Here is a 22,472-nt window from a genome sequence, read left to right on the forward strand (position 1 = left end):
GAGACGTTATTTTTGTGTTTAAGAAGAGGTGGGTACCCCTCTTCAACACTTAAGAATTGAATGGAAAGAAAGTTTTCATTTCCCTAATAGTTTCTGGTGTGCAACTTTCCAATTTGATTCACAACCAAATTCTGTTAAGGAAAGAGAGGCGAGGTTCAATAAATCAGCGTCCAAATGAAACAAACAAAAAAAAAAAAAACCTTGCTCTGTAGCTTTTTCAGGAGGGACCACTCCATGCATTGAAGAGATAGCAGCAGTAATCCCAGCTTTTAGGCATTTTAGCTGGTTTGGTAGATCAATCCAAGACAAAAATACTTGCTCATTTCTTTATTGGCCTATATACATTATCCACTCTCTTATCAGAAAGCTTAGTACTAATATATATAATATATATAATATATATATATTTAGTTTAATAAAAATCATTTGTAATTATATCTGAATATTTAATTCATTAATTAATATATGAAGTCCGAATCTCCCTCTCCCTATTAAAATAAAAATAATTTTCAACTAATCTTTGGGGAGTGGCTGCTAATCGGATTTATCAAAGTGGTTTTGTTTATATTAATTTGGTGATTTTTTTGGCCTTTTTTCACTTTGTTCATTAGCTAACTTTTCCTCGCAAAACTGTGAGGACCCCACTAATTAAAAAGGACGAGAAAAGGCACACAAGGGAGGGTCAATTTCTGACTATTTCTAGACAAAATGCTGACTAATTTAAATAAAAATATAATATAAAGTTTCTTCTTTGAATGGCTATTGAGATGATGAGATCAAGTATATTTTGACAATTGGTAAAATTAAAAAAATGTGTGGAGTTAGGCTCATTAGCATCTCTTATAAAATGGAAATAATATTTTGGATAATTTATTTAAATAAACAAATTATTAAATTTTTTAATAAAATATTTTTTACCGAAAAGATTTTCATTCCGTAAGTTATTTTCCCAATACCTGACGGAATCTAGACACGGATGATGAATTATTATTATAAAAAAGATGGAAAATTCTTGATGGAGTTACTAAAAATTAATTTTTTAAAAATAATTATCCTCCTTTGGAAAGGAAAGAAAACAAAAGATCACACAAAACAAGCTTTCCAGAAAAGGACACCATTCTATTTGCAAACACAAGAGAAACGCCCAAGGCCAAGGGCGTAAACCCGGTGCCAAGTTTTTGTTCTCATCGGTTACTTACGTGCCACTACCATGTCCAACACCCAATCATCTTTCGCCACGGATGCAATGACTGGTAGCCAACATGCCACGTCACTAAAGCACCAAAGTATCCCATGTCTTGTTTTTTTTCCTCTCATTTCCATTATCTCATAGCTATAAATCGAAATTCCAAGAATATAAAAACAAAATGCTACTATTAAATACGGAAAGATTATCGAGCATGCTTTAGCTTGTTTGTTTCTTTTCTCTCTCTCAGTTACTATTCATTTTTTTCTCTCTTGAATTTTCTTGGAAAAATTTGGCAAAGCCTTGTGAGATGTGAAAGGAAAGGGAACCTGGGTTCTTTTGCTTGACTCCCAAAATGGCTTCTTTGTGCTGCAATAATCAGGTAAGAGATTCTTGCTTTAGTAACGCACACCTTGGAAGATCATGTTCCAAAGCTCAAGCATGTCTTCAAAAGATTCTTCATATTATTTCAACTATTCCACCACCGTGTCAAAATATCCCAAACCCTTTCAAGAAGGGAGGGTTTGATATTGACTTAAACTTAAGGTTAGGGTCTTTTCTCAATGATGATGAGAGTGAAGAAAAATCTGAGTCTTTAGCCGAGAACAGCTTCGTCGGCAAAAACCCAGATGGAGAAGAAGAAGAAACTGAAGAAATTCAAGAGAAAACAGCTACAGCTACAGCCACTGATGTTTCTTCTGATGTCACGGAAATGCAAAAAAGCGACGAGTTTAAAAGCGGTACTGACGGTCAAGTTAAAACGGCGGCAGCGTTCACTGATTCTTTGGATTTACTTATAGAAGCGGCAGACATGATTTCAGACAGGGATTATTGTGTGAGTGAAAAGGATAAGGAAGTTGAAGAGGTTGAAGAAAGTGGTGGCTCAATGAAAAGGAATAAGGACGACACTTCGGTTAACGTTGAAGAAGAAGGGCTCGGGGAATTTGAAGATATATCGCCGGTGGTTAGATCAAAGAGAGGGAGAAGTCAGGTTTTGCCACACAGGTTTAGAGACTCGGTTTTGGAGCCATGGAAGAAGCGACCACAGAGATCAGCAGCAGCAGCAGCCGTGGTTTCAAAGAAGAAACGGAGGTCGAGGTAAAAAAAAAAAAAATTAAAAGAAAGACCGTAAAAAAAAAAGTGAATTTTTTTTTACTGTTTACGTGTTGGAGGGTTTTATGGGAGTTACTACGAAGTGGCAGAAAGAGATGGCCTTTGGTAAAGGAGAAAATCAGGAACTATGGTGTCTGTCAACTGTCAAAGGTAAATGCAGACTGCAGAATGTTAAGTTGGGTGACAGAGATGTTTTTTTTTTCTTGTCTTTTTTTTTTGTAGCTATTAATGCAGTATTGAATTATATTATCCAGTTGTAGATTTTGACAAAGTATAAATCCTTTAGCTTATCTTTTTAATTTTTCAATTCCTTTTGTCTGTGATAATTTTCGGGTGTCAGCACTGGCTTAAAGTATGAGGAGAATCTTTTTCCTTGTAATAATGTGTTTAATGAGTAAACGTCATGCTCTTCACTAAACTGAAAACTGGTTTATGTCTATCACTCTGCGTCTACAACTATGTCTAGACATGGTTATTGGCTTTGAAATTGAAGGAGTACTAGTGAATTTTTCATTTGTGCTTGAAGACAACTGAAAGGTCAATTGTCTCACTCTGTCGTGTGAAGCTCCCCAGGTTAGGAAAAACAGTGTCACATGTTTCAAAGTAAGGGCCCAGTTCCTGAACCCAAACTTTTCCCTCACGTTCTTTTTACAATTTTATTTTTCCCGGAATTGGGTTTTTTCTCCTCAGTATATTACAATGATCAATGATGTTTACTACTATAACCGACTGCAAAGTTTAAATGACAGTGTAAGATTCACTGGTTTTCGTTAAGTGAATGTCTGAAAAGAAAACACCCTAGCTAGTAGTACAAACTCTACCGTAAGTCACCGCGCACCGCAGAAAGCAGCTATCCCTCGTCCTCGTGGAAGCGGACCGAAGGATATATAATGGTTTTTTCCTTCATCTTCTGCTTTTGAAACTCGGCTTCCAAGAAACTGTACGTTCTCTTTGAAATATAAAAAGAATTTGCCTGCCAAGGGTCAAAGGTACAGAAGCGAAAAAGCCGCAGCAGCCGGTATTAGAATCTAGAAGCCTAGTCAAAACGACGTCGTACTGATATCAGTCCAGAAATTTAAAGCTCATCATAGTACCCATATCATCATCATTATGATGATCAGATAAAGCAAGGGTCATATTTTTTTTTCCCTTCCACGTGATCATATTTTTATCGTCACTGCTCGCTATCCGTCCTTCCGCATGCACCACGTCATTTATATTAACCCCATTAACCCTCTCGTCTCATTTGACTCTTCAACAACTTTCTAGGGGAGAAGTCAGAAATACATTATATACAGAAAGGAGGGAAGAAACAAGAGAGAAGCAAGGGAGAAGCGACAAAGAATGAAGGAATTAATTAAGGAAAGAGATTGGTTTTTGCGTGGTGCCTTTCAGAATTTGGCGTGTCTTTCTTTCTTGTGATTTTGCAGAAACTGATGAAGAAAAAACTGTTCAAATTCTAGCTATAGCGGATCGGATCGCTGATGAATTAAAAGGAAAGGGGGCTTCGTCTTCTTTTTTATCTTTTATTCGCTTTTTCTTTCCTGTGTTACATCAATGGATTCGAATAAATTCCTTGGTGGTAAAGGAGGAGGATATTCGAAAGCTCACATGTGCTTGCAAAAGATCCTTAGCATCATCTGCTCTATTCCTCCAAATCAACAAAACTCAAAAGCCAACCCATCTTTTCATCGTCAACTTCTTCAACTTGATTCTTCCTCCGCCTCATCAAGCTCCCAGGATAAGGCCCAGTCTTTTGGTAATCAGGGTTTCCTTATTGACTTGAACTTGGAGTTGACTTCTTCACCTGAAACTGAAAGCAATTCGGATGCTATTGAAGCCAACTCAAATCAAGAGAAAAATGAAAACGAAGAGAAAAGAAACCCAGTTCCTGAAATCGACGTTGAAGATGAAAAGAAGGAAACGGAGCCGTTTTGCAGGAGCGAGCTCGGACAGGAGGGGGGTTCTTTAGCTAATTTGCTTATTGAGACAGGGGATCTAAGTTCGGCAAATGGAGAGTTGGAACGTGGTGGACTCAGTAGCGAGTTGGAAACTCAGGAGATAAACGGGAAGGAATCGATGGAGAAAGGGAGAGACTGTAGGGTGGCAGATTTATACGGACGTTCCGACGAGGCTTCGCAGGTGGTCAGAACGAAACGCGGGAGGACACGGGTTTTGCCGTGCAGGTACAAGGATTCGGTGCTTCAGCCGTTGGCGCGGAATTCTGGTTCTAAGAAACGACAGCGTTTAAGGTGATGAAATCCATGTAATAGTTTTCGTTCTTTAAGATATTCCTCTACTTTTTTTAAGCTTTTAATCTTGACTGGATTCGATCTTAAAAAATTGCTGATTGAAATATTGTTGCAATTCCTGATTAAATTATGTATCACTTACAATATCCAAGTCTTGCATGTAACATAGAAAAAAGAAAAAAAAAGGAATTTAGCTTTGAAAATTTTTATGTAAATTAAGCTACACAAGGATGGTAATAAGCAGTACAATTTCCTGGAAAAATCCTAGGCTGCAAGTCAAACACACGCATAACAAGTATAAGAGGTGCATCAAGTCACAAAGTGCCATCTTCTTGTAATATAATATATTATATATTTAACAGTACGTGATACTCGTCTCTAAAAGAAGAATAACTGAAAGAATAGGTGAACTAAGAAAATAGTTATATGATTATTTTAATTAATATTTAGATGTTGCTTGTAAAAATGCACCAAAGAGTAAAAATACTTTTATATATATATGCCTCAAAAGGTTAAAACGTTAAACTTTTTAGAAGTTAATAATATTTGAATGACGTGTGAAGCTACAACAATGTTGACTAAAACAGTTAGAATCTTAAAATATGCAAAAATCTGTTACCCACCGTTAAAGGCGAGAATTTGTTGACGGCACTGCACATACATTACTCCAAGGCGTCATATTATTATAATATTAAGCTTAAAAGGTACAGGTTATTTGAGCCGTCCATATCTTGTCCGTAGAGATATAGGATTTTGTTAATCAAAGTCGAAACCTCGGAAATTACAAAGGAATCGTGAAGATAATTTCTTAAAAGCTTATCTTCCTTAAAAAAAAAAAAAGTAGGCTTCATGATTTATTGGTTGGATTCTTTTTGGTTTATTAATCTTCGAAAAATAGTTTAAAGGGAAGATCTCACCATGAAGAATTCGATCTTGAATTAAAATTATGGATGGAGAGTGTTCAATTTTTGTTTATTTATCTCGTGTAATTATTGTTATTTCTATTGAAAATAAAATTGAGATAAAATCAAATAAATGTCGACACAATTATAAAAAAAAAAAAAAAGACAATTTATGAGAATTACAGTATACAATAAGACAGGAAACATAGACAAGGGATTTAGTTTCTGTTAAACACGCTTTTTTGAAGGGTCAATTTTATTTACAAATTGACCAAAAACATCTAAAGACAAGAAAAGAAGAAATTATTTTGGACCATTTCCACAGTAGTTGAAATAAAATATTTTATAACGCGGGATGCCTTTGACCTGTAATGGTTTACTGGTCACTTAATATGGCCAGTATCACGCACAGTGAGACCAATATTAGCATGTGTGCCTACGTAATTGGCAAATTCATTAAAAGGGAAAGAACCATGATTAATGTAATGGATCGTCCGCGTGGTCAATCTAATTCAACAAATTAACTTTGTTAATAATTACTTTATAACATACCTATTTAATATGTGAACATAGTTCGGTGAGAATTGAGAATTATCTATTTGTAGAATTTGTTTAAGAAGACTTCAATAAATTTTTAAAAGGATGTCAGCTGACATTTTAATTAGCTCTTAATTTTTTTTTGTTAAAGCTTAAATCTTAAAAATGTTTATGTGTTATAATAATAAATGAATTCTTAAATTTTAATTTTAAATAAATAAACTTTTAATTTGAATGAAAATTGAACCTGTCTTTAGATTCAACCTCAACCAATGAGATGACCAAATGTATCAAAATTTTTTGGTCACGTCAACTCATCAACTAAAATTGAATATGGTTTCTTTTTTATTAAAATGTAAAACTTGATATTGATTTAATTGAATAAATTATTATAATAACAAAATGTAATTCTCTTTTCATTCAGTAAACTCTACATCATTTATACCATCGTTTGAATTTGAAAAACCTTTTAGGTTGAAATCTCTAATTAAAAAATACCATCCATCACAAATGGAAATATTTTACAAATTGATGTAAATTTGTCAAAAATTTACAAATGGAAATATATACCACTCATTTGGTAATGATAAATTATTTACAAATTGAGGATTGAAATGAAAATCGTTTCAGGTTCTGTCATCAATTATATGTCGTGTTTCTTTTGCTTTCCTTTTGCTACCTTTATTGGACATCCCATCTTCCCTTGTCTCTCTTTTTACCTTCTCCATCTTACTTGGTGAGCAGTGAAATCTTCTTACGAGTGGTCTAGGAGCCCCTGTACTACGCTCAAATCCTCTCACACAAATAACCCCTGAAAAATCAAAAAGTTTTAGTACTAAAATTTGACTACCAGAGATTATGTCAAGGATCAAAATAAAACATGTCTGGCAAAATATAGTAACTGGCTCATGCTAGCTAAAAAGAGCTTGACTCAATAGTTAAAGATTCACTCAGTCTCGATGGTATTGGTCTTGGGTTTGCACCACTCTGACCTTTCATTGATGCTAATTGTAAATCTTGTCCTTGACACAATCAGCTATAACAACAATAAAACCCCTGATGAATGGTTTTTAGGAACTTCTTTCGTACCTTTCCAACAGCATTTCTGAATTTCTTCCATTGATAAACCTGTTTAAAAAGGTATTTTATGAATAAAATGTTTGAGGTTTACATGTTGAACTGTGAATCACGATTATCTACCTCTAAATATTGCTGTTGCTGACGATCCAAAGTATGCAGTTCTAGTTCTGAGATTATATATCAAATCCCTTGAAATGTTAATGGGTCGAAGACTAGTTTCATGATCAGCAAATACCTACGCAGGAGATCAAATGTTACATGGCAGAAGTTTTTGATCCACAATTTTAGTGATCAGATAAGAGTTTGATTAAATACAAAAACATTATATAAATGGTTTCACCTCATTCACTTGAAAGTATGTTCCATTCAGTGGAAAGCTACGTCTCATTGCTACTCTGCAAGGTATCTGTTCATCCAATTAGTAATTTAGTAATATATATTGCAACTACTTTAGCAAGGATATGCATACAATTTAAGTTTTTCATTTTGTGGGGGGCGGGGATGGGGTTTATGAAGTGATTTTTTGTTCACTCACCAAAAGAGTGGCACGGACTATGTTGGCATTCTGTTCCCTAGTATTGTTGCATGAAAAACATGTTTGATCATTGCAAAGCTCAAACTCCATAGAATTGCATGTTTTCTTTGGTGGCACCAATGAGTCTTCAGTTTCACCTGACACCATATATTGCCCCAATGCAAAACATATTGTTTCATAATGTGAGAATAGGCTTGAAAACTTGGGGGAATATGCATCTTAGAGTCCAGAGAACATATTATTTCATCTATCAATCATATGCTAATCTTTATGCACTAACGGATTATTAAGATAAATTGGCTTGTTCATGAATGTATATTGTTTACTTTACATAATACCTGGTCTCCATATAGCAAGATGGTACTGCACTTCTTCATCAGATTCTGTTTGTTCTAGCTGTAATAGATAAGAGGCAATCAGACTTTAAATTCATGTATCATAGAACAATTTTATTCGTTAGGTTAGCTTACCTGTTCTAGAAGAAAGTGGTTTCGTGGCAGCTCATAACTGCATGAGACAAGTAAATTGTTAGTATCAATTGCCTATGTTTGAAATAACAAGATAATCTGTACCCAACAATAAAAAAAAGATAATCTTCTAATGAACATGAAGTTTTAACGTACAGTTCAAACAGTATTGCTAATTATTTGGCACAATCTAAATAATTTTACCTTTTTATATTAGGTTCCTACCCTGAGTTAAATGATACACAATAAGTTTACATGAAAGATGAATACTTACACTAGATGCTCTGTTCTTAACCGGCTAACATACTTCAGTTTCGGGGCAGGAATTGAAGCTGCTTCTGGAGTCAAAGCAACTATTGCTTTTGAACTTTCACCATCTTCAAACGTGATATTGCTGTTGTTCACGTAGCTGCACAAACTTGCCTTAAAGTTTTCAAGATTTAGTCTGATAATAGGAATTCCTTCAGAATCATATTCAATCTCTGGTTCCTCTGATTGTGGAGATTCAAGTTTTGGAAGTAGTTCGATGGGTTCTTCAATGAGAGGCTCACAAATCTTGATTTGCGATCTAGAACAATGAAATGGTGTAGCCTCTGATGAAGATACTAATGGTAGGGGGTCGAAAATTGCAGTTGAACCTTCAGGAACTGCTGGACTCGCATTCATTTTATCAGATGGCCCTGGCAGTGCAAGCCTTGAACTGCATCCAGCAGTTTTGATTTGTAAGAACAAGCTATTTATGATATAAATCTAAAAGGGGAAGTTTATAGCATGCTGAAACATCTAGCTGTACCTCTTTATTTCTTACATGAGGATGACAATTGAGATCTTGGAATGTTTTGTTATTTCCATGATCTATAACTATGGGGAAATCTACCTTTCAAAAAAAAAAAAAAAACTATGGGGAAATCTGTTTTTCCTTATTCAGCATCTAATGTCTCCTGTACATTCCCATTAAATCCAAAATAAAACTGGCCTTAGTAATTTTAATTATCGATATGATACAAACCTTGCAAATGCACTTGCAAAGTGTCTGCAATCTGCCCTCATTGGACAAGCATTACAATTTGGATTTTTCTTGGTGCAGAAAACCTGGAAAAATTTTGAAGTATGTGGTAACCATTTAGCATCTTCAATAAAAATAAATAATAAGTGAAAAAGACAGTATCATGATCAAATACCTTTCCAAAGGTTATCATCTGATAATGTAGTTCATATCTGAATCAAGCAGTATGTCAAAGTATTAGTTAATAATCTTAATGAAATCAGCAAATATTCTGTCATCTAAGCACACTCATTTAAGATTGTTTAATATATAGGAAGCTTTGGAATTACAGTGTTTTCTGGTCTAAGGTGCAGAGTCGCGGCCAGAGGTATTTCTGAATGGAATCCATTATAGGGTACCTGCACAAAAATATTATTAGTGCCCTTTCATCCTCTTTTCCCTTGTAGAAATTAGTGATTTTGCTTCTCAGCTGTATGATGCTTACTGTTCAAGGAGATGTATCTGAAGTTCTTCAGGCAGTGGTTGGAGGGGAACCCATCCTAGACGTACCGCTATTCGACCAACATTTGTGTCAACCTTGTTGAAGAAACAACCAACTTTTTGAGTGAAGAGATCAATTTTATTAACGAACAAGTAATCATTATTTTATTAGATTAAATTTTACTGGGAAGGCAACATTCTCCAATGTCAAAAGCCGTACGCACTCGACACTCTTCAACCCCAGTCCATCAACTTTCAGCAGGTATTCCCTATGGGTATAGAATAAACATGAGTACATGCAAATTTAGCAAGTCCAAATATTCGTGGGCTTACTTCGCTAAATCAGGTGGGACGTTTCGTAGCCATTCAAGGTCAAGGCATTCATGTAGGTTAACCACTCGGTTAAGGAATTTCTGCAAAAATGAACAAATGGGAATATTTGTAAGAGTAATTTTCCATCTGAGTTACATTTTTATCTCGAATAAACCATGCTGAATATGGTGTTCTAATACGTAGGTTCCTTACTTGGATTTTCCCTGCAATTACTCTGTGCTGCCCTCGTGCTTTAATGGCATTTGCTACATCTTCAATGTCTGCAAGCCTGACTGCCTCCCAGTCCACAGAATCCATTTGATCGCTACTTCTTGGGCCAGTGGCATACTTTATCCTTAAACTATCCCAGTCAAAATTGTCTTCTGCCTTCTTACTATTTTTATTCTTTCCCCTTGAAGTAGATTCATCTTTCTTTGGTGATTTCCCTCTACCCCTTTTCTTGCTAATGGTAGGTGCATCATCATGGTGCATCGTAGTGTTCTGAGTTTGTTCTGCTTTGTCTACAGGGAATACAGGTGCATCAACTGGCGTCTTTTGAGACTGGAAGCTCATCATCTCCTCTTGGAAGCAGTGTCTAGCATGGGAAACTTCTCCCATTTCAGCTTCTGCCTCTTCCTTTGGTGCAAGGGGTACACAACGCTTGGCTTCATTATGTACCTCTAAATCTTCTGAAATCTCTGGATGATCTACCTCCAGATTGGAAGTGCGAAGGGACATATCAAGGGAATCTTGAGAACAGGACGGAGAGATACGTCCACAGCTACCTTTCAGGTTAGCTGATCTCTTTGAACTGGATGTTTCATTTCCATGCTTCATCTCATTACATTCATTTTCGGGTTTCTTGTTGCATGATAATATCACATTTGGGTTATAGCGTGATTCCTCTGGCAAGTTTGTGTTTTTAATCTGTAGACTGCCTCCGTAACCACTAGAAGTCTCCAAACTATTTGGCATGCACACTGATGTAATGTCTTCAATTTCAGTGGAGCTTGTTCCCTCTACCCCACCAGCCAAGGTCTCTGTTCCTCTTCCCAATTCCATACTCCTTTCTGGTTCAGGTTCACTGACAAAATACTTGTTACCTTCAGCATCATATTCTGCTGCTATGCTTCTTCCAACTGACTCTTGGATACGTAAGATCTCCAGGACTTCATCACTTGCTCTGTTCTGACATGTTGGCTGAGGGGGGAACTTTGCAGCAAGTGACATAAAGGCATTGCTGTGAAAGACAAAAAAGGCATTAAATTAACTAAAAATTCTCAATCATTATCTCTAAGTTTTCATTGTCAATCTGTTAAAAAGAGAGCAGAGAAAAAAAATAAAAATAAAGCTAAGAAGTTTGTTATATACCTGGAAAGGTGGTCTGATACGTTCTGTGTTAGGAAAACTCCTACTGCTGAATCCAGAACTGAACCATTCCATTTTCTGAAGCCTCTATCCCCTATGAAGAAAGTTTGCTGTCAGTAAGGTTGTGCAAATCACTAACCAAAAATGTATATTGAAAATAATGCATTCTTATTAAGACACATAATCATCAACAAAAAGATTCCATAGATAAGGTAGAGATAAGCTGCTTAGCAAAGGATTCAATGTACCTTGTATTTGATACATACGCGCATTAAACGAGGATACATAACCAAAAAAAATTTCTCTCTCTTTTGCCCACCACTTCTCAGTTTCTTCACTTGCTTCCTCTTCACTCCCGCCATCATCTATGTTCATCAGCAAGTTCCAAACTCTCAATGTCTCCGAGTCTAGGTCAACTTTCGACGATTTTTTCTTCTTAGTCCCTTGATAGGGAACCAGTGTGCCTTCATCACTGATACGCAAAGACTGCAGTTTCTGAATAATTAGATTAATATCCTTTTTGCTTAAGACTGCCTTTCGACCTGCATCAAATGCATGATGTATTTTACTGTTTTAGCTTCAAGAATATAGAAAAGACAGCTTTTCTGTTGTTAATGTTATGTTGTGTTGTGCCTAGGGGAAATACCTTTTGACTTGGTAGTGGCATCTGGTGTGCTTTCCTTAGGTTTTCTCTTGCCTGTACTTTTCTGAACTACTGATGTGCTTCCCTCACCTTTCCTTTTGCATGTACTATTGTCAAACTCTTTTGGAGTTTCTGTCCTTTCAGACCTCTCTGTTAAAGCAGGGGTTTCCATCTCTGTTCTTAAAGTAGGGGCCTCCATCAACCTCTCCATTAAAGCAGATACCTCCATCTCTCCCATTGTGGAAAGATCCCTCTTATCAGAGACTAAAGCATCATCACTCATATAAGTGACTATAATGTTGTCGTGAACTTGAAATTCAGCAAATCCAGCATTGTGAGTTTGAAGCCCATAGTTAGTATCTGTCTCTATTACCCTTGGCTTATCAATAAATGAAAGACCAATCTTTGCATCCACCTCAGGTACCTCTGACTTATCACTGAGTAAAGCATTCCTCTCAGTTACCTGTAGTATATCAATGAATAAAGCACCTTATAAGCTTCATTAGTAAAGGTTTAGGGTAACTTGTTTAAGAAAACTGGAGTTTGAGTGAATTCTACTTCTTACCTTCTGTGGCCTCTTCATTTGCAACCTCCTTTTTCTCGGACACCAATTAACAGTTAATAGTCTTTTCTTGCTCTTCTTGCCCTTTTTTGTCTCACACATAAAAGTGAAACTGAACAAATTCAATTTCCTTCTCCTTTTGGACCTTCCTTTCTTGTTTGGTACAGTAGGAGAAGCAGAACCCACATCTTTAGCATCCAAACTTTCAGATTGAAAATCCAAAGCCCTTGCGATAGGTGCTTTGGTTTCTTTGATCTCTATGATCAGGTTGCTTTGGATGTCAGATAGATTTTTGGTCTCCAATGGATTGAGAGCTGTGCCTTCAATGATGACATCCTTCAAACTGGAGCTTCTACGCTTCCTTACATGCTCAGATTTTGTTTCCTTAGCTTGCTTTGGAGCTGAAACCCTTGGTTTCTTTTCCTTGGTTTGCTTTGGAGTTGCAAGCTTTGGTTTCTTTTCCCTTGCTTGCTTTGGAGTTGCAGGGTTTGGTTTGGTTTGTTCGCCATCAATTACAACTTTGGGCCTGTGTTTCTTCCTTTTTGGTTTGTTTTGTGTCTTCTTGGAATCTATGCAATCTTTGGCATCAATCTGCTCACAAGTTACATTCTCTTGCATTAAGCCATCATCTGAACCCAAAGTTAGCTATATTAGAACATGAAATCTTATAATAAGAAAATAGAGATGCAACATAAATATATCAATGAGACACTAAAGGACAAAATCAGCATCCCTTACCCTGAACTAAGTTAAGGTTTGAGCTTAATTTTTCACTATCAGGCTCCTTCATGGGAGGGGAATTCTCAATCTTTCTGTCAGTTGAAAAAGTTTGTGACATTGCATCTGCATATACAGATGCCTGAGAAGCTTTAGGCTCTGGGAAACTTAGGAATTCTTTGAAAGGATTATGACTCAATACTGAATCACAATGACTAAGACCTTTATTCGACTCCCCAGAGTCCAAGATGCCTAAACCGTCAATCACTCCACCAGAAACTAAACATGTGGATTCACTCTCATGAGTCTGCATTGCTTGCTCTGTAGAACCATCAACCTCTTCCAAACTATAAATACTTATATTCAAATCTATCAAGCCTGGAGAACCCGAAAATGTCCTTTCTACTCCATCGAAACTCTGTTCCTTTTCCTTGCTTGTGCCTGTGGAGTCAGCAGACTCCAAGCATGAGCCTCTGGTTTTAACTGAATTATGTTCCTTTTTCATACTTACATTCAAATCTATCAAGCCTGGAGCACAATCCTGTTCCTCCTTTCTAGCATTGAAATTTATCGTCCCTAGAGAATCCAAGCTCATGTTCAAGTCTATTATGGCTGCAGAATCCAAACATGTGCTTTCTGTTCTGTCAGAATTTTGCTCCTTTTCGTATCCTGTCAATGCCACACGAGAACCAAACTGAACATTCTCTTCATCCGCAGAAATCATAGTAACACAAGTAACAGATGGTCTGTCAGAATCAATTTCTTGTTGAGTAAACAGAAGGTTCTTTTCATATGAAGAACTCGTAGCAAAAGAACTCCCAAATAGCGAGTCGAAATCTTTTTCTTGTGTAGCAAGCTTCTTTCTCGACCGCTTTTTAACATAAACGTTCTTGGTCTGCGGCGTCCCTGGAACCCAACCGCATTGTTCTTTCCTCCCTTCTTTTTCCTCCATTGCATCGCTAAACTTAGCCCTTTTTGGTGTTCTCCTGTAAATATTATACCCTGACATTTTTTCAGGTTTAACCTAAGAACCAAAGAAAACACGTAAATTCTACTGAGAAAAAGCAAAACCAGAACAAAAAGAGAGAGAGAGAGTCAGAGAAATAGGGGCCAGTAAAAGAAGAGTAATTCAGGTGAGCAGTAAGCAGTCAAAAACAGTAACAAAGAAACATACATAAACCCAGCTATAAAAAAAGTTAACAGAGCTTGTTGCAATCAAATTCTTCAGAAACAGCTTAAATAATTAACATTAAAAGTAAAAAAACAATGCCCAAAACAGCTCTTGCTATGATGATGCTATAAATTGTGACTGAACTTTTGAAACTGTACTCACTGGATACAGTCAATGCTGCATAGAATTCAGAGGCAAGTAGAGTTTACAAGAGAAAAACAGTGAATGTTGGTTTTTTGGGAGACAACAGCATGGATGGTTTTGCTGTTAGACGATAACAATAAAATTGGTGGTTTAGTTTAACAAAAAGAAGGGTTGATGAGTTCGATTTTCACTGTGCTTCAAGGTCCAAGGAAACCGGATTGTTCTCAACTTTCCAAAGGTTTTACGGCTTTAGGCTCTGTTCTGGGTCAGGTTTTGAATCCAACTTGGGCCTTGGTTTCTTTGTTATTGGATGTGCTTTCTGATTTGAGCTTTGCTATGGTTGCCTTGATTGTACTATTAATCAAACCATTCTCTAATATATAGTGAGAGACTTATATTTATATACTTAGGACTCACCTCATCTATTATTTATATAAGATTTGTGATATTTTATTTCACTTAATTATTTAATATTTTCGTTGTATTAGTTCTTTTACCATGAAAGAGAGAGACTTTCACACTACTTTAGGTCTACATCAATAAAGATTTGGATTTACCTTGATCTTTGTATTTAAGTTTATTTTAATATCAAATATATAACTTAAACTCAAGTTTGTATGACCTTAACCTTGAAAATAGAGCTTAAATCACGAACTCACATTCTCAACTTAAAAAACGTACTTGATAAATGGTGAAAAATTTATGTTTATATACTCAAAATTTATTTAATTTCTTACTGATATAAAATTCGTGACATTTAAGCCATTCATAATACTTAAAAATTAAATTTCAAAGACTTTCCATAAAAGTATTTGTATATTTTTTATTATATTCAATTAAATTTTTATTTTTATTTTATATTGAATAAATTATTATGATTAATAGTTAATTATATATTATTATTATTAATAAATATTTATTTGATTTAAAATAAAAATATAAAAATTTAATTAAATCTAATAAAAAATAAAAATTTATTTAAAATTTCATAAATAGTTAAGAGATTTTTTAAAGTAATATACTTTCTTTCTAAATAATAGAGATAGGATAAATATGAAGGGGCAAGTAAATAAGAAATTTGGAAACAAAAATAAGAAGTTACTTTATATTAAATAAATGTTAATTTTTTTTTACTTTAAGAAAGAATATAAAGCTACTCCTTTTTCTTTTCATTCATTTAGGTAAAAAAAGTGATAACTAAATAGGAGGTCTCAATATAATTATTATTAATATTATTTTCTATTCCTTCCAAAATTTTAATCACAAGCTAAAAATAAATAAATAAATAAATTGTTATTATTTTATATGTCAACAATTAAATTTAAAATCTTCGCAAACTAATTTATACACTTATCATGTATTAAACACATTGACTAATTAATTATTAGCTTTATAAGTTTATAATTAAATAAACAGTAATAAGTTTACAACTTGTAAATGTTTAAAAGAAAAAAAAAAACTACTGGTCGATTATATTGTAGGATAATACTTCAAAAAACAAAAAAAGACAAAATCACCGGAGGACAAGGAAAAGGCCAAAATGCCCAAAACCCTTTTGAAATGATAAACCACTCTGTCACTCTCTGCTCTCATCTTCCCTTTGTAACTATCGTTCTTCACACTTTCCACCTTATCTTCTTCTTCTTCTTCTTCTTCTTCTTCTTCTTCCTCTCTTGCTTTCCCCTCTGAAATAATGTCTAACGAAGAAGAACAACCCACTGAGCCACAACAAGACCCAGAAGACGAGGAAGAACAGCAATTACAACAACTCACTGTGTCACAACAACAATATCCAGACTCCGACTCCGACTCAGACTACTCCTCCTCTTCCTCCGACGACTACATCGAAGAATCCGATTCCGAGACTCTCACCTACACTCGACCCGGAGACGCCCTGCCCGAAACCGAAAACACCCCTGAAGCCAACATCCGCAAGTACAATCGAGTGCTCGAGAGTAAAAGATTCAAGAGAATCCAAGAAGAAGAAGACCAAGACTACATTTACTACGAAGACTTATGGGACTTTCCAGAAGATCCCGAGAATTGGCGGGAAGAGGATTTGAAGGAGTATTGGGTGGATGCTCCGTTGGAGATGACCAAACCCGGGTGGGACCCGGTTTGGGCTGATGAGGAAGATTGGGAAATTGTGAGGGATGAGATTAAGGCGGGTCGGGACCCGGGGATTGCCCCGTTTTATGTTCCGTATCGGAAGCCTTATCCGGCTATACCGGATAACCATTATGATATTTCGAACCCGAAGGCGGTTATTGAAGAGTTGGATAGGATTGAGGAGTTCCTCAATTGGGTCAGCTACATTTTCCCTGATGGAAGCTCGTATGTCAAAGAAACTTTCTTCTCTTTTTTTGGCCTTAATTTGTTAGTATTTTTGTTGTTTGAATTTTTTTTTTGGGAAAGGTAATGCATTTACTTTATAAGAATATCCGAATGTGGTAATTGAGGAACTTTAGTTAGGATTCACAAGTTTGTCAATGAGGTAGCTGCATTCTTTTATAGGCTTCATGTGGTTATTGTTTTTGCTAGTTAAATTTTGCTTGTAGAGTTTACATTGCTTTTAAGAATGCAGAAAGCAAAAAGTGCCTTCAGATATACAAACAAAAGTTGAATATACTTTGAAGATTCAAAACTTCAAAAAATTTAATCTTCGAGTATAGCAAGGTGCAAAATTATAGATTTATATGGGGCAGCCATATGTGAATGTATATTGCGGTTAAGTCATTTACTCATTTCCAATCATTCATTTTGTTTTTCCTATGTTTGAAGGGCATAGTTATGGTATGCCGGATTACTTAACTTGTTTGATTGTTCACTGTTTTCAATTTTGCACTTTGTTCAAGGTATGAAGGCACTGTTTGGGATGACTTGGCTCATGGAAAAGGTGTTTATGTTGCAGAACAGGGTCTGGTCAGGTTTGTCAGTATTTAATTCAGCAGCCTACTTCTGTTTGTTTATCTCTGTTTCTGTATCATAAGGTTGTTTTTCACCTTTCTTCATATATATATTCTTTCAAGGCCACTTAAACATCCAGATAAGGCTGTGCTTGAGTGGTAGGGACTGAAATGTATGCTTTTATTAGTCGACCCTGAGAATGTTGTAAAAATTTCCACCCTCTTTTTGGGTCTATAAATTTGTACTGTGTTGGGATTATGAGGTGCTTCAAGTACTATTCTATGCTGCTTACAAAAGGTTATTACAACAAAAGAACAAATCTTACAAGATATTTCCTTTCCTAGGTATGAAGGTGAATGGCTGCAAAATAACATGGAAGGTCATGGGGTCGTTGAAGTTGATATTCCTGATATAGAACCAGTGCCAGATTCCAAGTATGTAATAGTTGTTACTATTTATGATACTCTTATGTTATGACATAGGTTTTACAATCTGAGGAATAGATATGGACATGATATAATGTGGTTGGATATTTCCAATTTTTCTAGGCTCGAAGCAAAAATGCGAGCTGAAGGGAAAATAATATCAAGAGATTTCATGTCCTCAGAAGATAGAGAATGGTTAGAGATGGATGTTGAAGATAGCATTCGTCTTGCTGGAGGGCAGTATGAAATTCCATTTTACGAGAGTGATGAGTGGGTCAAACATTTTGGGAGAAAACCGTATGTTCCACTATCAAGTTATTTATTTCTTTATTTTTTCATTACTTTCATCCTTGCATTTGAATCTGCACTTATTTTTATAATAATGCACATGTTGGTTTTGTAGTCTTTATCTCAATTCTCAAAAGTACTAGATTGGGCATTTATGTTTTATCATGAATGCAATTTTCTGTGTTTTGAGCAGGTGCTTCACTTTTCTGCTAATCTTTGTTGAGCCTTTAGTTGGCATGTATCTCAATTTATGGTGTTATGGAGACCAATGTTTCTATTTCAGGGAAAAGGGTCGATACCGCTATGCTGGCCAGTGGAAGCATGGTAGAATGCATGGATGTGGTGTATATGAAGTCAATGAACGCACCATCTATGTATGTGCTTTAATATAAACCAATTTTTTGAGGCTCAACTTATGTAATGAAATTATTTCTTCCATGAAGATTTGGATTGGTTTATACATAAGATTAAATACATGCTACTGCACCTCAGCTCTTGGCCTTGACATTATAAGCCTCTGTTTTGTTTTAAATAATGCTTTCTAGTAACATACAAATTTGAAAATAGAAACTTTATGCAATATGTTTCAAGGGAAAGATGTTAAGATATGATGATCTTAAAAAAAAAACAAAACAAAACAAAACACTCATCAATCAATTTGGTTAGTGGTTGATATGACTATGTAAATTGTTTCTTTTTTTTTTTTTTAAAAAAAAAGTCTTCTTAGAATAATATCTCCCTTGTTGAATGAACCATTTCTCTCAGCTACCTAAGCATTCTCTTATAAGACTGCTTAACTGCTTATGTTATTGCATAACTTATATGCATGCAGGGTAGATTCTATTTCGGAGATCTATTGGAGGATGCAAATGGTTGTGATGAGAACATTTCAGCGGTATTGTGGAATTTTTCATGCTTAATAAATAGTTCAAAAGAAAATATGGGAAAAAGAATTCTATAATATGGTATTTCTCTCACATTGTAGTTTTTCAGATGCATGCTGGTATAGCAGAGGTTGCTGCTGCTAAGGCTCGGATGTTTGTTAATAAGCCAGATGGAAGTATGTAGTCTTGACTCAATTAACAATTACATTTGTATAAGCACAAAATGTTGTTTGACACGGCAACTTGCTAGACAAGGGAACAAGTGATTATGCCTATATCATATTCTTGCCAAAGAATTGCTCATATCAGAAATATCGTACTTTAGATAATTCTCTAGTGCAAGTTTCTTGACAAAATTGCATAACATCTTTAAAATTTACAAGTTGTTTAGGAAAATATGGCATATGAATTACTCCTATAATTGTCCCTACAAGTGTCTGACACGATGGACATGAGTGTTGTGTCCTCTAGTGTCCATCATGCCAATCAATGTTTCTCGAGTGTGATATAAATCATGGTTGTAGAACTATGCTTGAGTGAGAACAAGAAAGAGAAGAAAACAAAATGGAAAATAGAAGTGGGAGACCTTTGTATCTTGTGCTAACTGGATAAGTCAACATCTTAACTTGTGCTGAAGCTGAATCTTTTAAAAGTTGTAGAAACTTATAGTTAGATATGGATCGGGTTTATCACAAGTCATTGTTGGTAAAAGCCTTCATAGAAATCTTCTGCTAATCTTATGTTTTGGGAGCGAAAGGGAGCTCATAGAGGATTTCACGGAGCATGTTGACAGCTATTGTGTAAAATATGTTTTTGGGGGTTCCAGAATATGATCAGAACTTTGAACACAGTTTGTTTGTTGGAGTTTCATCCTCTATGCAGAAGGCCTGACTTAGCTATTCTCTGAAGTTTGAATACATGTATTTCTTGTTCAATATTCAGCATAATTCAATTGATACTAGAAATTTAGCTCTGCATAAATTACTATCTGCCTTTTGACTTTTAATTGCTGAGAATTTGAAAGATTAACATCTTATAGTCATGCTATTGATTTGCTTATACAGTGGTTAGGGAAGAGAGGGGTCCTTATGGTGATCCTCAACACCCCTATTTCTATGAGGAAGATGATGTGTGGATGGCACCGGGTTTCATCAACCAGTTCTATGAAGTAAGTAAAGTTTTCTTTTTCATGGTAGATTCTTCCTAAGATCATGAAAAGGAGAGGTAATAAGTAAGTTTGTTTGGCAGGTTCCTGATTATTGGAAGACATATGTGCATGAAGTTGATCAGGAAAGAGAAATGTGGTTAAACTCCTTTTATAAAGCTCCCCTGAGGCTACCGATGCCTGCTGAGCTTGAATATTGGTGGTCAAAAGGTATTCTTCCTCATTTCCTTCGCCAGTTCTTAGCCTTTGAAAGTTATAAAAAGAATCTTCCTTTTTTTTTTGTTTTTTGGTTCATTGAAATGTATGCGTTACAATTTCTTCATCAGATGAGACTCCCGAGTTTCTTCTTATCAACAAAGAACCAGAGCCTGACCCTGAAGATCCATCAAAACTAATTTATACTGAAGATCCCCTCATTTTGCACACCCCAACTGGAAGATTAATTAATTATGTTGAGGATGAGAAACATGGGGTCCGATTATTTTGGCAGCCGCCTCTAAAAGAAGGTGAAGATGTGGACCCTGAGAAGGCTCAGTTCCTACCCCTCGGATTTGATGAGTTCTATGGACGAGAAGTGATTGTAAAAGGGGATAATATATGGAAGCGATTCATAACGGCAATAGAAAATGCATTGAAGCCAGGATTTGATAAACTAGAAAAGTGGACTGAAGAGAAGAAGAAAGCTGGTGACATGAAAATGAAGCTTATTGAAAAGGAACTTGACCTTATAGAGGCTGAATTGTGTTTGGAAGAGGCCATTGAGGACATGGATGAGGAGTTAAGGATGAAAGAAAAAGAGGAGCAGAAGAAAGTGGAAATGGGTATGCAGGAGGAAGAAGATACTTCTGTGGTAGCTAACCAAGGGAAAAAAGCTATTACCAAAGAGGAGGTTGATGAAGATGTAGAAGAGGATGATGAAGAGGAAGAGGATGATGATGATGCACCTTCCAGTTTTGGATCTGTTGCTGCAGATCGAGGCCCCATAAAGAACGATCAGAAGGGAAAGAAGCCTAGGGAATCTCCATTCTCTTCATCTTCATTGTCATTTGCTTCTTCTAGCCTTGTTTCAGCTGTAAGTTCTTATTCCATTAATTTTTATTTTCTTTCTTTTTCTGTTCTGATCATTGTGCAAACAATGTGATTGATTTGCGAGAGAATGATCTGTGAAGGTGAACAATTTGCTTTATGACATTAGATTTCCAAAATTATTATTCATATGTAAACTGTGCTGAGTAGTCTCAATTTTTTGAGGTCTAAAACAATAGGAAATTCAGCAGAAAAGCTTTATCTTCCAATATCAAATGGCAACCAATCCAGGGATTAATGTCTAGTATGTTTATTTTGAGGATCCTTTATCCTAATAGAATAGATATCTTTTATGAGATTACCTTGCTTCAATTGTTTTCCTTTGCTGCTTTGCAGGTTCCATCTATGTTGCAGCAATCAATTTTGTCATTGAAACAATGTAGATTACCACTTAAACCACATCCTCCCTCAAGTGTGGAAAACCCCAATGACCTCCTGAAAACAATTGATTCAGTCAGTTTCCCTCCGGTGCTTCCCCATAAAGGAAGCTTGAGAGCATTTAATCAAGCTCATCAAAAGGTTCAACCACAAAAATGCTCTAATGGACGGATGTCTCAGTTGCACTCCTTATGTAAGATTTTGAAATGTCCTTCAGCTACTGCTAATACCAGAAGCAATCCAAAAAAACCTAGAAAGCATAACAGTTTTGGGCCGCGTGCTGCACTGGAGGAATGTTCAGACAGCATTTTATCTTTGCACATTCCAGTGTATTATTTGGAATCATATACAGATACTAAATGGTGCCGAGCCTCATTGTAGAAACTTAAACAGTTGAACCTAGGAGGGTCAGTTTTGTTGAGGCTGCATTTGATTGCCTTTTAGCCAATCTTAATTTCAAGTATGCATTTGGCTTTTATCTTTGATAAGTGAAAAGAAATTTAAACATTAGATTAAACATTAAAAAAGCATTTCGAGTTTGGATATATTCTTCTGTATTAATAAAGAGCTAAGATGGTCATCAAAGTCTCATCTGGCTTGTTTCTTGGATGCTTCATTTTAACGGTCGGTTTTTGGTAGACTTTTGCAAGAATACGAGGACGGGTGAAGTTCCATTCAGGCAATTGAGAAATTGAAGTGGATGATCAAGTATTAACAGTTTGGTCTGATTGTATTTTCATGTAATTTTTTAGACTAAGAAATGTTGTAATTTGTTAGCGACGAGCATGTTTCTGGAAATTCTTCAGTCACATACTTGCCCAGATGTTTCAGTGAACTTCAGAAAGAATAACATGCTTTACGAAA

At 35.6% G+C, this 22,472-nt stretch overlaps 2 protein-coding genes across 3 annotated transcripts; one reads left to right on the top strand and one right to left on the bottom strand.

The window, feature by feature from the left end:
• LOC18590397 (protein ROS1) lies at positions 6,479-12,179 on the bottom strand. Its single transcript, XM_007015883.2, has 18 exons — positions 11,885-12,179; positions 11,487-11,780; positions 11,242-11,332; positions 10,084-11,110; positions 9,892-9,971; positions 9,743-9,827; positions 9,563-9,654; positions 9,408-9,476; positions 9,254-9,290; positions 9,082-9,164; positions 8,347-8,772; positions 8,076-8,112; positions 7,944-8,001; positions 7,606-7,742; positions 7,411-7,476; positions 7,191-7,305; positions 7,080-7,118; positions 6,479-6,801 (listed from the first exon to the last, which is right to left on the bottom strand). Exons 1-18 carry the CDS (start codon positions 12,162-12,164, stop codon positions 6,617-6,619), a joined length of 3,201 nt encoding a protein of 1,066 aa, XP_007015945.2. The 5' UTR covers positions 12,165-12,179; the 3' UTR covers positions 6,479-6,616.
• Positions 16,045-22,472, top strand: LOC18590400 (protein TIC 100). 2 transcript variants are annotated; one of them, XM_018128046.1, is made up of 12 exons: positions 16,169-16,809; positions 17,331-17,402; positions 17,727-17,816; positions 17,931-18,104; positions 18,379-18,469; positions 18,928-18,990; positions 19,089-19,155; positions 20,044-20,147; positions 20,228-20,354; positions 20,471-21,216; positions 21,567-22,068; positions 22,248-22,472. In XM_018128046.1, the coding sequence occupies exons 1-11, from the start codon at positions 16,169-16,171 to the stop codon at positions 21,987-21,989; spliced, it is 2,598 nt and encodes an 865-aa protein (XP_017983535.1). In that variant the 3' UTR covers positions 21,990-22,068; positions 22,248-22,472. The 2 variants fall into 2 exon arrangements, with proteins under 2 accessions (XP_017983536.1, XP_017983535.1); XM_018128047.1 differs by having other exon boundaries at positions 16,045-16,809; positions 21,567-22,417.

Source organism: Theobroma cacao, chromosome 9, assembly GCF_000208745.1.
Source record: "Theobroma cacao cultivar B97-61/B2 chromosome 9, Criollo_cocoa_genome_V2, whole genome shotgun sequence".
Classification (NCBI taxonomy): domain Eukaryota; kingdom Viridiplantae; phylum Streptophyta; class Magnoliopsida; order Malvales; family Malvaceae; genus Theobroma; species Theobroma cacao.

Coding starts and splice junctions, on each gene's coding strand:
- LOC18590397 (XM_007015883.2), bottom strand. CDS start 12,164: ATGAGTGATGATGCTTTAGTCTCTGATAAGAGGGATCTTTCCACAATG. Junction 9,655..9,742: donor TGGAGAATGTTGCCTTCCCA/GTAAAATTTAAT, acceptor TTCTTCAACAAG/GTTGACACAAATGTTGGTCG. Junction 8,002..8,075: donor ACCACTTTCTTCTAGAACAG/GTAAGCTAACCT, acceptor TATCTATTACAG/CTAGAACAAACAGAATCTGA.
- LOC18590400 (XM_018128047.1), top strand. CDS start 16,169: ATGTCTAACGAAGAAGAACAACCCACTGAGCCACAACAAGACCCAGAA. Junction 17,817..17,930: donor GAACCAGTGCCAGATTCCAA/GTATGTAATAGT, acceptor CAATTTTTCTAG/GCTCGAAGCAAAAATGCGAG. Junction 18,470..18,927: donor TCAATGAACGCACCATCTAT/GTATGTGCTTTA, acceptor ATATGCATGCAG/GGTAGATTCTATTTCGGAGA.